This window comes from Geotrypetes seraphini, chromosome 1, assembly GCF_902459505.1.
Source record: "Geotrypetes seraphini chromosome 1, aGeoSer1.1, whole genome shotgun sequence".
Lineage (NCBI taxonomy): Eukaryota > Metazoa > Chordata > Amphibia > Gymnophiona > Dermophiidae > Geotrypetes > Geotrypetes seraphini.
In genome coordinates, this window is record NC_047084.1 from 539,123,550 (window position 1) to 539,138,607 (window position 15,058).

General features: G+C 42.5%; 1 protein-coding gene across 1 annotated transcript in view; it reads right to left on the reverse strand.

Annotated features, from left to right (window-relative positions):
- WDR36 (WD repeat domain 36) overlaps positions 1-15,058 on the reverse strand; it is a 194,970-nt gene that overhangs the window by 30,565 nt on the left and 149,347 nt on the right. Inside the window, exons 20-21 of the mRNA XM_033929130.1 lie at positions 740-856; positions 234-315 (exon numbers count right to left, since the gene is read on the reverse strand). Of these exons, the coding sequence (XP_033785021.1) occupies positions 234-315; positions 740-856 (199 nt within the window). The remainder of the gene's footprint in view (positions 1-233; positions 316-739; positions 857-15,058) is intronic.

A 15,058-nucleotide genomic window follows, 5' to 3' on the forward strand; every position in this document is an offset into this window, starting at 1 on the left:
TTTACCATCCCTTTCCTAATAGTTTTTAGCTGTTGTCACACATTGGGTAACTACAGTAGGGGACGTACCTGGGCAAGTATTACCACTCCTTGCGATATGAAATTTTGTAATATTGCACAGCAGGATATATGTTTCTTAAAATGTTTCTTTTTCTCATTCTCAGAGTTTCATAGCAAGATTTTAGAATACACGCAAAAGTACATTTGCTGGAGAAAGTGAATAGTTAAACTTACAATTATGATTAGCTAAGCCTTCTTCAAGATGCATATAGAAGATTGATTTTTGTGCCAGTACTCCAAGGTTTACCACTTTAGACTAGAACAAATAAAACAAATAGTGTTCAGTATGAATTTGCTTGTGAATACCTATGGGGAATTTAGGAGACACCTAAAAAAAACATATCTGTTCCTAAAGTACTTAGGCAGCTTCTCTGCACAATCCTTCCCCGCTAAACTTTAACTCTGTTAGTTCTACTCAATCTGTAACATTTTTAATTATCATAAACTGCATAGAACTTCACGGTGCTACGGTATTTAAACTGTTATTATTAATTTAAGTTGTTTGTAATATAATGACTATTTCACAAAGTACAATATACTTTTCAAAACCGGTACATTCCTAGCAGTGCTCTATAATGCAAATCAAGCAGGGGTATATAAAAAAAATACGAGGGAAAAATACAGACACTTTTTACTATGACAGTCAATATACAATAACAAATAAATGTTTTTTTTTTTACCTGCTGTTCATCTGCCTGTTCTGAAAATCCAAAATTAGGCACCAGGCCAGGCAATGTTGGTAAGAAGAATGGAGCAGCTATGGGCACTTTCGGTGGTTCTGTTGGTTTATTCTTGTTCTGTTAATGAAAAAATATCAATTAACATCTTTCTCGCACCACTTCTAGCCTTCATATTTAAAAGGAAATTCAGAGAAAAGCCCAGCAAGAATTAGAGAATATATTAAGCTTGTGTGACAAAATTTTATTGAAAAAGGACAAAATATAGAAATGCGTCTTTCTGAAGAGGTACCGTATAGAGTAAAATGAGTTGTTTACAAATTATTTTATATATAATTAAACACTGTATAAAAACCTAACCAAAAAACTCTATTTACATCTGCATAGAATGCTTTTGCCACATCAGACAAATTAATTAACATCCTTCTGTAAGGGAGTGTACATTCTTTCCCTGAGATTAGCTTCTTTGTAAGATTTGAAATACTGCCTTACATAGTGGGTTCAAAACAGATAATACAATAAATAAAAAAGTAAATATAAATGATAAATCAGACAATTATTCAATAAAACAACAAAGAATCCCAAATAATAGCAACTAAAAAAATGTCTGCACAAATATAAACGTACTTCAGGCAAAGGTACATTTCATAGGGAGGAAACAAAACAGCTAAAAGGTGCCTTTCCTTGCCATGGCCAACTTGAATCACTTATTGAAACAATTGCCAAAAGAGTGATGAATGCCCCAGAACATTCAATAAATATACAAGAGCAAGTCAATGTATATGCTTAAAATGTAAAGTTAAAACCTTGAATTAGATATGATGTTGAACTTCGCACTCTTCCTTCCTCACTGACTGACTCCTGGCTCTCCTTCTTCCCTGAACCCTCATCCCCTTCTCTCATCCTCGGCAACTTCAACATCCATGTCAATGACCCCTCCAACTCCATTGCGTCCAGGTTCTTTGCTCTAACATTCTCATTAAATTTCCAGCTGTGCTCCACCACCCCTACACACCAGAAAGGATGCCACCCGGACCTAATCTTTTCCTCCAACTGCTCGACCACCAAGTTCTGCAATACCACCCTTCCCCTCTCTGATCACATCTGTTGAAATTTACAATTCATCACCCCACCTCCCAGTCCTGGCTAATCACTACCAATATGTTCAGGAACTTGACCCTGGAACCCTCTCAACTGCCGTCTCATCCCTCTCCTCAACTACTATAATCACACAAGACTGTCAACAAAGCCGTCATCTAATACCATTCTCTCCTCTGCTCTAGATACCCTTGCTCCTCCAATTTCACACCCCTTTAGGAATGCCAAACCCCATCCCTGGCTGACCCCCCGCATCCGCTACCTGTGCGCTTGTGCTTGTTCCACTGAATGTCTCTTGTTTAAATCTTGTGCGCACACTGACTGCATACATTTCAGATTCATGCTGACATCACTCCAGTCTGTCCTCTCAGTGGCCAAACAAGAATACTATACCCACTTACCGTAACTACCTCTCTTAGCTCCAACCCTCACCGTCTCTTTACCATACTAAACTCCTTACTCAAAGTACCCTCACCTTCTATCCCCTCCTTCAATTTCTCCCCAAACTATGGCAGAGTTCTTCTACAAATAAGATCCAGAAGATTCACATCGAGTTCTCAACCAGGCTGCCTCCCCCTTCTCTCCCTCCATCTGTCCCTTCTGCTAACTTTCCATCAACACCTGCTACCCTCTCCTCCTCCTCCGAAATCACTGAGAAGAAAACCACACATCTTCTCTCATCCTCCAAACCCACTCCCTGCTCCTCCGATCCAATTCCCACTCACCAACATAAGAATATAAGCATTGCCTCTACTGAGTCAGACCACAGGTCCATCATGCCCAGCAGTCCACTCCTGCGGTGGCCCCCCCAAGTCAATGACCTGTAAGTTATCTATTACTCTAAAGCATTTTGTATTGCATAGTACCCCTCTATTTGTACCTCTCAATCCCCTTTTCCTTCAGGAACTTGTCTAGTCCCATTTTGAAACCCACAATCGCACTTTGTTCTACCACTTCCTCTGGAAGCGCATTCCAGGTGTCCACCACCCTCTGAGTGAAGAACTTCCTAGCATTTGTTCTGAATCTGTCTCCCTTCAACTTTTCCGAGTGCCCTCTAGTTTTCATTTCCCCGGCCAGTCTGAAGAATCTGTCTCTCTCTACTTTCTCTATACCCTTCATGATCTTGTAAGTTTCTATCATATCCCCTCTAAGTCTCCACTTTTCTAGGAAGAAGAGCCCCAGCTTCTCTAATCTCTCAGCATACGAAAGGTTCTCCATGCCCTTTTATCATTTTTGTTGCTCTTCTCTGGACCCTCTCAAGTACCGCCATATCCTTCTTAAGATACGGTGACCAGTATTGAACGCAGTACTCCAGATGCGGTCTCACCATCGCCCTATATCGGGAGGATAACTTCCTTGCTTCTGGTAGTGATACCTTTTTTGATAATGCCCAACATTCTGTTCGCCTTTTTCAAGGCCGCAGTGCATTGTGCCGCTGGTTTCATTGTTCTATCTACAATAACCCTTTCTAGGTTGCCTTCTCCCAATAATATCCCCCCCCATCGTGTAATTGTACATCGGGTTTCCTTTTCCCATGTGCATGACTTTACATTTCTCCACATTGAAGCTCATCTGCCATTTATTTGCCCACTCACTCAGTTTGTTCAGGTCCCTTTGAAGTTCTCTACATTCCTCAACAGTTCTAACCTTACTGGAGAGTTTTGTGTTGTCCGCAAATTTTATAATTTCGTACTTCGTCTCTGCTTCCGGGTCATTAATAAATACATTGTACAGCAGCGGTCCCAGCACTGACCCCTGCGGGACGCCACTCGTGACCCCTTTCCAGTCAGAATAGTGACATTTCACTCTTACTCTCTGCTTCCTGTTCGCCAGCCAGTTTCTGATCCATCTGTGTATGTCCCCTTCACCTCCCCATTGCTATCTCACCCACTGTCATCCCTCCTATCTGTCACATCCTCAACCTATCGCTCTCCATTGCAACTGTCCCTGATGCCTTCAGCATGCCATTGTCACACCCCCCCTCCTCAAAAAGCCCTCACTAGACCTCCACATGCCTCTCCAACAATCACCCCATCTCTCTCCTCCTCCTCTTCTTATCCAAGTTACTTGAATGTGCTGTTCATTGCTGCTGCCTGGACTTCTTCTCATCCCATTTCTTGATCCACTTCAGTCAGGCTTTCACCTACTGCATTCCACAGAAACTGCCCTTACTAAAGTTTCCAATGACCTATTCTTGGCCTGATCCAAAGGCCTCTACTCTATCCTCATCTTTCTCAATCTTTCTGCTGCCTTTGATACTGTTGATCACTGTCCGGGGATCTGCTCTCTCCTGGTTCTCTCGTATCGCACCTTCAGTGTATGCAATGGTGGTTCCTCCTCCACAACCATCCTGCTAGCAATTGGTGTACCTCAAGGCTCTGTCCTAGGACCACTCCTTTTATCAATCTACACTTGCTCACTTGGAGTGCTGATCTTCTCCTACAACTTCCAGTATCACCTCTATGCTGACTCCGCACTAGAAATCTCTACTGAAATCCAGACCCGAGTCTCAGCCTGCCTGTCCAACAGTGTCTCTCTCCCATCGCACCTTTAGTGTAGGCAATGGTGGTTCCTCCTCCACAGCCATCCTGCTATCAATTGGTGTACCTTACCGCCAGCTTAAATTGAATTTGGCTAAAATGGAGCCGCTCATCTTCCTGCCTAAACCCATCTCCCACTTCCTCCATTCTCTGTCTCTGTGAACAACACTATCATCCTCCCTGTATTGTCTGCTTGCAATCTCGGGGTCATCTTTGACTCCTCTCTCTCCTCATGGTTGCCCTTCAACTTTGGAACACTCTGCCCAATCTTGTAAGGGAAGAAAATAACTTAGACCGCTTTAAAGCCTTCTCAAGAGTCATCTGTTTAAAGAAGCCTTTAATATCTAATCCTTTTTCATTCTTTTGTACATCAATCCTTTTAAAGAAACAATAGGCAGGTTCTACCCCCCTCATGTCCTTCCCTTCAATGTTCTTTTTTCCTTTTTTATAATTGTATTTCCTCCTTTTCCACCTTCCATTTCCTGTAAGTCTAGTCTAGTCTGTATAATATTAAATACACCATTTAATTTATTTTTTCTTTTTTTACAATATTTGTATTGTTAGTGGCGATTTTTAAATTTTTTTATGAACCCCTCCCTTTTAAATTAACTCACTTAAACACTTGATAAGCAACTGTATCAAATTTTAATAAAAACTTGAAACTTCTCTGATCAGATACAACATATCACTAAAATCTGCCGCTTCTTTCTCTATATTACCAAAATCCAACCCTTCCTCTCTGAGCACACTACCAAAACCCTGATCCATACTCTTGTCACCTTTTTAGATCACTGTAACTCGCTACTCTTAGGTCTTCCATGCAACTATCTTTAATCCCTTCAATCCGTCCAGAATTCTGCACAATTTGTAATCTGCATTCTAATCTCTTAAGAGATCCCCTGATAAAGAAAGTTACAATACTCAGTCCTACTAATAATCAATATCTATACCCAGGGGTAGGAAACTCCAGTCCTCGAGAGCCGTATTCCAGTCGGGTTTTCAGGATTTCCTCAATGAATATGCATTGAAAGCAGTGCATGCAAATAGATCTCTTGCATATTCATTGGGGAAATCCTGAAAACCTGACTGGAATACGGCTCTCGAGGACCGGAGTTCCCTACCCCTGATCTATACCATCATGCGCAGATCTGCAGCAATGGCGTAGCCAGAAGGCAATTTTTGGGTGGATGGGCACTAGAGTTACCAACTTTTTGAAAGAGAAAAACTAGCTACATGATGCACCCATGCTCTGTCCCTACCTCTCCCCCTGCTCTACATCTACTCTGGTGCCAATAACTTCAATGAGGGTAGCAGTGCAGGATTCAGTGCCTACAGGTCAAATGAAGGCTAGGGGAAGTACAAGACACTGCAATCTTCAGCCCTCATTGAGCCACAGTTCCCCAACACACATATAGTATTGAAGCCAAATACATTCTGCATCCACAGAACCCTCTGGCCCTCCACCAGCAATGGATGTAGAGAACAGCTAGGATATTTCCCCATACAAAGAAATTTTGGTTTTAGTGTAATCTCAATAACGTACTGTACGAGTATTTCAGTGTCCAGACAAAGTATTTTTTGGAAGAGTTACAGAAACTTTGGACACGACGTGCCAAGTATGTTGAACTTAGGGATGAATATGTGGAATAACTTGTAAGTTTCATGACTCCATGCCATTCCCTTCTTGATTAGGCTGAGAACTTTTCAGCACACCCTCTTAAAGCAAAAGGTGTGGAGGAGAGTGCGGCATAGTGGTTAGAGCTACAGCCTCAACACTCTGACTCAAACCCTGCGCTTCTTCCTGTTACTTTGGGCAGGTCACTTAATTCTCCACTGCCCCAGGTACATTAGAGTGATTGTGAGCCTACCGGGACAGATAGGGAAAATGCTTGAAGTACTTATATGTAAACCGCTTTGAGTGTGGTTGAAGACTACAAAAAAGCAGTATAAAAGTTCCAATTCCTTTCCTTTTACTCAGAATCTAGAGCAAATCTAAATGACAGCACTAACTTCCAAAACAAGGATCCCATCTATGAGTTAACATCAAGAAATATAATCTAGAGATTAGGACCGCAAGGAAAAATTATTATGGTATCAAGGTAGCTAGTTCAGACAATCAAAGTAGCGCCCTTTTTAAACTCTGGTGCTCATTAACTTCAGCAAGCATAAGATTGAAGCAAAATTGTATTCCAACTGCAGAGGAGTTAGCAAAATTTTTTAACAGCAAAATTACACTCATTAGGGATACATTTCCTGTTGTAAACTCTGATGATTTCTTTTTAGGCTCTAATGGGTTAATAGTAATCTCTGTGGATCGTTTTTGGAAAGTCTTTCACCCAGTTTCAGAATCTCAAGTATTAAAACTATGTGAAAAATTGAAAAGGTATAGCTGTAAATTGGATCCTTTCCTTTCTTATCTTTTCGGGGATATTTCCCCACAGGATATCACATGGTTGACTTTATTATTAAATCATTTCCTTGGCAATGGTCATTTTTCATTGAGTATGGGTAATATAATCCTGACGCCTTTATTGAAAAGTGCTGATCTGGACCCCTCGGTTTCCTCCCATTATTGCCCAATCGCGAATATACATTTGTTGACAAAAATAATGGAATCAATTATTTCTAGCCAACTCTCCAACTATTTGGAAAAATTCTCCATCTTATTACCATTCCAACATGGGTTCAGACCAAATTTTAGCACAGAAACCTTTCTACTGTCATTAATTTCAAAGATTCAAAATTTACAGATACAAAATAAATGTGCTGTGTTGTTGCAAATTGATTTGTCAGCTGCGCTCGATGTTGTCCATCATATGATCTGTATGTTATCAGATATAGGTTTAAATCAAGTAGTTTTGGATTGGTTTAATAAATTCCCCTGTCTTCTCTTAAGTCACTCAACCAGGGTCTCCTGTCCATTTGACATTTCTTCTCTTTCCATGTTCACCAACCATCTTCCATCTCTGTCCCTCTTAGCCAGCAGCAACCCTGTGTTCATATCCCTTCATCCATCATCACTTCTATGTGTACCTATGCACTCCATGTCCATATCGAATCCATACGGACTCCAAATTACCACCTTACACCCCAAACCAGCAACTTTGCTCACCAGCAACTTCGCTCACATGAAGAAAAGAAAAAGTATGCACACCTTCAGGATGTTCCCTCTGCCTGCAAATGCCTGGAAAAGATCCTACTCGTACTACCTACCAGACCTCTGGAACCAATTACTACTTCACATCAGATCACTAGAAGGACTACTGAATTTCAGGAAGGCATTAAAAACTCACCTCTTCCTCTAACCTTCTATGAAATAGCTCCAGTCTAAATACCACTGTCTATGCAACAAGACCAACCATCACTGATACTACCATGCCCTGACGTACATTCTATACCATGTCATACCTAATACATATTATCATGTACTCTACATTACTATACCCTGCTATATCTAAATGTAATGTAAACTTGTAACCGGTTCTGAGCTCTTCTGGGAGGACGGGATATAAATCCAAATAAATAAATCTGCCTTCTGTGTTCCTATTCTCATAAGAACACAGAAACATCACAGCAGATAAAGACCAAATGGCCTATCCCAGGGGTCTCAAAGTCCCTCCTTGAGGGCCGCAATCCAGTCGGGTTTTCAGGATTTCCCCAATGAATATGCATGAGATCTATATGAATGCACAGCTTTCAATGCATATTCATTGGGGAAATTCTGAAAACCCGACTGGATTGTGGCCCTCAAGGAGGGACTTTAAGATCCCTGGCCTATACAGTCTGCCCATCTGCAACATCCATTATCTCCCTCCTCTCCCCCTAAGAGGTCCTACGTGCCTGTTCTACACTTTCCTAAATTTAAACATAGTTTCTATCTCTACCACCTTTATCAAGACACATCTACCACCCTTTCTGAAAAAAAGTATTTCTTTAGATTACTCCTCTTAACTTCATCTAATGTCATAGTAAATGACAGAAGATAAAGACCTGAATGGTCCATCCAGTCTGCCCTATAATTACAGTCAAACCTCGGTTTGCGAGTGTTTTGCAAGACGAGCAAATTATAACTCACAAAGCAAGTCCCCACCGCACCCCGGAAAAAAGCTTTTCAGCTCCCCCGAGGCCACCAGCGCTGCTCCCTCCCTTCGCGACCAAGATCGCCTCCTCACCCCACTGACTGGCCCTGTTCTTACCCGTACGCCGGTGCTAAAAGTGCCTGCCGCCAATTCTCTGCTGGGCTGCTGCAGGACCTTGACCATCTGCGCATGCTCAAGGCCTTTTGGCTCTCACCCTTTCCAAGATTCTCATGAGATTCGAGCAAATTCCATTAATCACCACCCTCTGATGTCTGTTAATCAACCAGTTTCTAATCCAGTTCACCTCTTTGGGAATAAGCTTGGATTTCCCCTAGCCATCTCAATAATGGCCTATGGACTTCTCTTTTAGGAAATTATCCAAGCCTTTTTAAAACTCTGCTAAGCTAACTGATTTCACTACATTCTCCGGCAAGGAATTCCAGAGTTTAATTACACGTTGTGACAGGAATCTGGCTAGACCTATTAGAATCAAGGAGAAAGTCCCGCAAGCCCCAGTAAAAACTCTGTGACCAGGTTTAGGAAACATCTTGATCAGTGTGAAAATCCTGTTCACAACTTTAGGAAGGAACCCGCCTCTTTAAGAGTGTCCAGAGCCCAGGCTGATATTGAGAAGGCAGGGCCCTTTAAGAGTTTGTCTAACCCTGCTAGGAGGGGGCGTGGCTTGTTGCCGAGGCTCCCATTTACTGAGCTTTCCTCGTCAGATAGAGAGGAGAGACAGCTGGGACAAGGAGCTGAGCAGAAGCTGGGAAGGAAGCCAGTCCTTCCAGCTGAACCATGGCCAGCACAAGGAAGTTTCCCTCAGGACTGGGAAATGGAGGAACTGGAAACCAGCCAGACTAAACCAGTTGCAGAAGCCCAGCCTGAGGACTATGACATGGAGTTCCAGGAGGACTATGTGTTGCCTACCTGGGAAGAACCCTTAATAGAGAGTGAGTAGGCTGTTAAGCCAAGCAGTTTTTCTTTTCCTTCATGGGAGTTTTGAGTTTATGTTTTTGGAGCAGCTAGTGCACTGCTCTGACTTGTGCTTGGGGTTGAAGAAGGAAAACCGGAGCCCGTCTCTTGGGAGGGCGGCAACACCTGTGGTGTATGGGCTCATCTCCTCCCTGCCTGTTGTGGTTTCGGCTCTACACAACAGGGCCACAGCCAGAGCCAGAGAGAGTGTTTTCAGAGAACAAGTATTTTGGTGCATGTACTGTTTTGTTAGGCCCTGAGTAAGGCCAGAAGGAAAAGTTAGGGACTGGACTGACTCTGAAAGCACGGCTTGTGCTAAAGTGAGACTTATTTGCTTCCTATGAGGAATGAATTGCATGGAATCCTCTCCTTTTTGCTCGTGCCATTTCTGAAATTGTGTTTGGAGTTTTCTTTTCCATTAAAGTGTTTTGTTTTGATCAACCAGGAAATCTCAGTGTGCAATTCTTGGGAGACACTGAGAACTGTGTTCCACTACCTTTATTTAAACTTTGGGACTGGGATTCAGCAAAGCAACTAGGCCTAGCCAGGATCCTATCCCACAACATGTGAAGAAGTATTTTCTCTGGTTTGTTTTAAATCTGCTACTTAGTAGCTTCATTGCATACCCCCTAGTCCTAGTATTTTTGAAGAGAGTAAACAAGCAATTCACTTCTACCCTTTCCATTCCACTCAGTATTTTATAGACCTTTATCATATCCCCCCTGAGCCATCACTTTTCCAAGCTGAAGAGCCCTAGCCGCTTTAGCCTGTCCTCATAGGGTAGTTGTTCCTATCTCTAGATCATTGATAAATATGTTAAAAAGCAGTGATCCCAGCACAGACCCCTGGGGAACCCCACTATTTAATATCAAAAGAAGCTGTGTAATAACAATGCAAGAATTACTAAATTCCATGCAACATATTACCAGTAATTGGAAAAATTACAATAATCTCAGTTATATATTCTGGTGGAATTCGTTGTGTCACATTTATAAGATGGAAAGAATAATTGCTTTGCAGAAAGGGAATTATAATAATTTTAAAAAGATCTTAGGGCCATTGGCAAATTATTGTAATGAGTAGACATCATTTTCCACTGACAGTATATTTATACATAGGGGAGGGGGATGGTATGAAATTTTATTTAAAGGTTAATCAATAAATAAGAATGTAATATTTATATGATATTTTTGATTGAAATAATTGAGGGAAGGGTGGGAAGGGAATAAATTTATGTATTTACGATGATAATAGAAAGAAATTCAAGTGATGTGTAAAAGTTTTAAATGATGTAATGTTGTGCACTTGTAAGATGGAAAAATGAATAAAGAATTAAAAAAAAAAAAAGAATTACAAAATTCAATCAGTGCTAATGGAAGAAAAGCCTTAGATCCCAGTTAGGGTGAAAACCCTCCTGCAACTTGGGAGGGCTAGCAACTTCATAGGCAAAAAAACCTCCTTAAGAAAGTGTTTTAAAAAAATATTGAAATCTATAATAACAAGTATGTTCATTTATCTTGTGGCATGCGTAGAAAACAAGCTCTCAGCCCAGGCTTTTCCTCTGTTAGCACTGATTCAATTTAGTAATCCTTAAATTGTTATTGCACAGCTTTTTTTATATATATAAATTTATTGATTTGTTACAAGATAACAACTTAGGAAATAAACAAATTCAAGACAAATACATCACACTAAAAAGAAATTATCTTATCAAGTCTACATTATTATGGGGGCTGATTGACCTGTAGGGGTCTCCGAGAAAATAAGGGAAAAAAAGACAAAAACTAAATATCTCTCACAACCTCCTAAGTCAGGCTAATAAACATTCTAATTTCACTCAATCTTAACCTCTGTATTAGTTACAGGCAATATATCTAATTTAGGTTTATCTTAAAGAAAAGTTTCTAAATGAGCTGGATCAACAAAAATATATCTAGTATTCTGATATGTCACCAAACACTTACATGGGAACTTAAGAAAAAATAAAGCTCCCACATCTAAGACTCGAGTCTTAAGTTGCAGAAACTGCTTTCTCCTGTGTTGCGTCTGTTTTGAGACGTCTGGAAAGATATTAATCTGTTGACCACAAAACAAGGCATTTTTGTTTATAAAGTACAATTTAAGGATAACTTGTTTTTCTATTTCAGTCCTAAAGGTGACCAATAATGTTGCTCTTTTGGCTATAAAGTCTTTTGATGACTTTAAGAATTGAGAAATATTTAAACTATCAGGTGACACTAATAGATCTTTTCCCCCCTCTTCTGAAAGCATTTTGGAACCACTAGGTATATAGCGAAGATTATCCAAAGAAAAAATTTCTAACTGAGTATAACAAAGTATATTCTTCAAATACATTTTTAGTAATTCCAATGGGGAAAGATAATGAGATATAGGAAAATTCAGAAATCTGAGGTTCCTAGATCTTATAGCATTTTCCATTTTCTCCATCTGTAAGTGTAATAAAGTATTATCCTTCACATTAGATATAGCACAAGATTGCATTACATAGACAGATGCTTCCACTTCATCCAATTTCTGTTCCATTACAGCCAATTGAGAATCATGCTCAGCCACCTTATTTGTTATTTCAGATGAAAATTGACAAAGCTTTACTACTGTGCCCTGTAATGAATTCTCAATTCTATTCACTACTGTCCATACATCTTGAAGTGTAACAGTTTTATCGCCCAACTCGGGCCTAATAATAGGCCTTGTAGGCATTGAAACAGGAGACACTGAAACAAGTTGTTTTCCCATTAAAGATTTTTTGGAATCCAGCTCAAAAAGTCGTGGAGAGGTTGAGTTCGAACCAGATGTGGAAACGAAGTCATCCTTCTCTAATGTTAAAACAGGTTGAGGTGGAGGCTCGCCAGATGAGAGGGAGGCAGATTGGGATTGCAAATCAATCTTACCTTCAATAAGTGTTCCTAGAACCGGGCAAAGGTGGCGATCCATTAGTTCTGTTATGTTAGATGAAAAATAATCTTAGCCTTCCGTTTGCCCATACTTTCTCCCAACTGCTCCTTCCTCCTCCTGGCTCCGAAGGGGCTCCAGATGGGTGTGTCCTGCCACTTTGGCCACGCCCCTTCAGACACATGGCCTCGGGCACGCGTCCACAGGCCGTGTTCCGCGGCTCACTTGGGTTTTAATCCTGGGAGAAAGGACCTCCCCTCTCGATCGGCAGATGCCGGGTGGTGGCTGCAGGGGTGCCTGACTGAGAGAAGGAAACACCAGCAGGCTCAGTCAGCCCTCTGTTCTCCGCGGCTCACTCAGGTTTTAATTCTGGGAGAGAGGACCTCCCCTCCCAATCGGCAGATGCCGGGTGGTGGCTGCAGGGGTGCCCGACTGAGAGGAGCAAACACCGGCAGGTTCAGTCAGCCCCTGAACAGCTTCTTTTGATATTGGATGTTTGATTTTGTTTGCTGTAGGGGTATTTAGATACATGACTTGAACCCCACTATTGACCATTTAAACCCACTCTTTGTTTTCTGTCTTTCAATCAGTTCTTAATCCATAAAGCACAGTTACTTACCGTAACAGGTGTTATCCAGGGACAGCAGGCAGATATTCTTAACGCATGGGTGAGGTCACCGACGGAGCCCCGGTACGGACATTTTTCACTAGAAAGTTCTAGTTGGCCGCACCGCGCATGCGCGAGTGCCTTCCCGCCCGACGGAGGAGTGCGTGGTCCCCAGTTAAGATAAGCCAGCTAAGAAGCCAACCCGGGGAGGAGGGTGGGTCGTAAGAATATCTGCCTGCTGTCCCTGGATAACACCTGTTACGGTAAGTAACTGTGCTTTATCCCAGGACAAGCAGGCAGCATATTCTTAACGCATGGGTGACCTCCAAGCTAACAGAGAGGGAGGAGGGATGGTTGGCCATTAGGAAAATAAATTGTGTAATACAGATTGGCCGAAGTGCCCATCCCGTCTGGAGAAGGTATCCAGACAGTAGTGAGTAGTGAATGTGTGAACTGAGGACCAAGTGGCAGCCTTGCAGATTTCCTCGATGGGCGTGGAACGGAGGAAAGCCACAGAAGCAGCCATAGCTCTGACCCTGTGGGCCGTGACAGCACCTTCCAGTGAGAGACCGGCCCGAGCATAACAGAACGCAATGCAGGCAGCAAGCCAGTTGGAAAGCGTCCGTTTGGAGACAGGACGACCTAGACGGTTAGGGTCAAAGGACAAAAGGAGCTGAGGAGATGAGCAGTGAGCCCTGGTATGGTCAAGGTAGTAAGCAAGGGCACGCTTATAGTCCAGCGTGTGCAACGCCTGTTCCCCAGGATGAGAATGGGGCTTAGGGAAAAAGACAGGCAACACAATGGACTGGTTGAGATGAAAGTCCGAGACCACCTTGGGAAGGAATTTAGGATGGGTACGCAGAACCACCTTGTCATGGTGAAAAACAGTGAAAGGTGGGTCGGCAACCAGTGCATGCAGCTCACTAACCCTCCTGGCAGAGGTGATGGCAATGAGGAAAAGCACCTTCCATGTAAGAAATTTGAGTGAAGTTGTGGCAAGAGGCTCAAACGGAGGTTTCATGAGTGCTGATAAAACCACATTCAGGTCCCAGACGACTGGAGGAGGCTTCAGAGGTGGTTTGACATTGAAGAGGCCTCTCATGAACCGGGAAACCAGGGGATGAGCCGTAAAGCACAGTTACTTACCGTAACAGGTGTTATCCAGGGACAGCAGGCAGATATTCTTGACTGATGGGTGACGGCACCGACGGAGCCCCGGTACGGACAATTTTAGAGTGATTGCACTCTAAGAACTTTAGAAAGTTCTAGCTAGGCCGCACCGCGCGTGCGCGAGTGCCTTCCCGCCCGACAGAGGCGCGCGGTCCCCAGTTAGGATAAGCCAGCTAAGAAGCCAACCCGGGGAGGTGGGAGGGACGCAAGAATATCTGCCTGCTGTCCCTGGATAACACCTGTTACGGTAAGTAACTGTGCTTTATCCCAGGACAAGCAGGCAGCATATTCTTGACTGATGGGTGACCTCCAAGCTAACAAAAAGAGGGATGGAGGGAAGGTTGGCCATTAGGAAAACAAATTTTGCAAAACAGATTGGCCGAAGTGTCCATCCCGTCTGGAGAATGCATCCAGACAATAATGAGATGTAAAAGTATGAACTGAGGACCAAGTAGCAGCCTTGCAGATTTCCTCAATAGGAGTGGAACGGAGGAAAGCTACAGACGCTGCCATAGCTCTAATTTTGTGGCCTGTGACAGAACCTTCCAGTGTCAGGCCTGACTGAGCATAACAAAAAGAAACGCAAGCAGCAAGCCAATTGGATAGAGTGCGTTTAGAGACAGGATGACCCAACTTGTTAGGATCAAATGACAAGAATAGTTGAGGAGATGATCTGTGAGGTTTGGTGCGATCAAGATAGTAAGCCAGAGCACGTTTACAATCCAAGGTATGCAGAGCCTGTTCACCTGGAGTAGAATGAGGCTTTGGGAAAAAAACAGGTAGAACTATGGATTGGTTAAGATGAAATTCAGACACAACCTTAGGAAGGAATTTGGGATGTGTGCGGAGGACGACCTTATCATGGTGAAAAAACCGTGAAAGGTGGATCCGCCACCAGCGCATGAAGCTCACTGACCCTCCTGGCAGAAGTGAGAGCTATTAG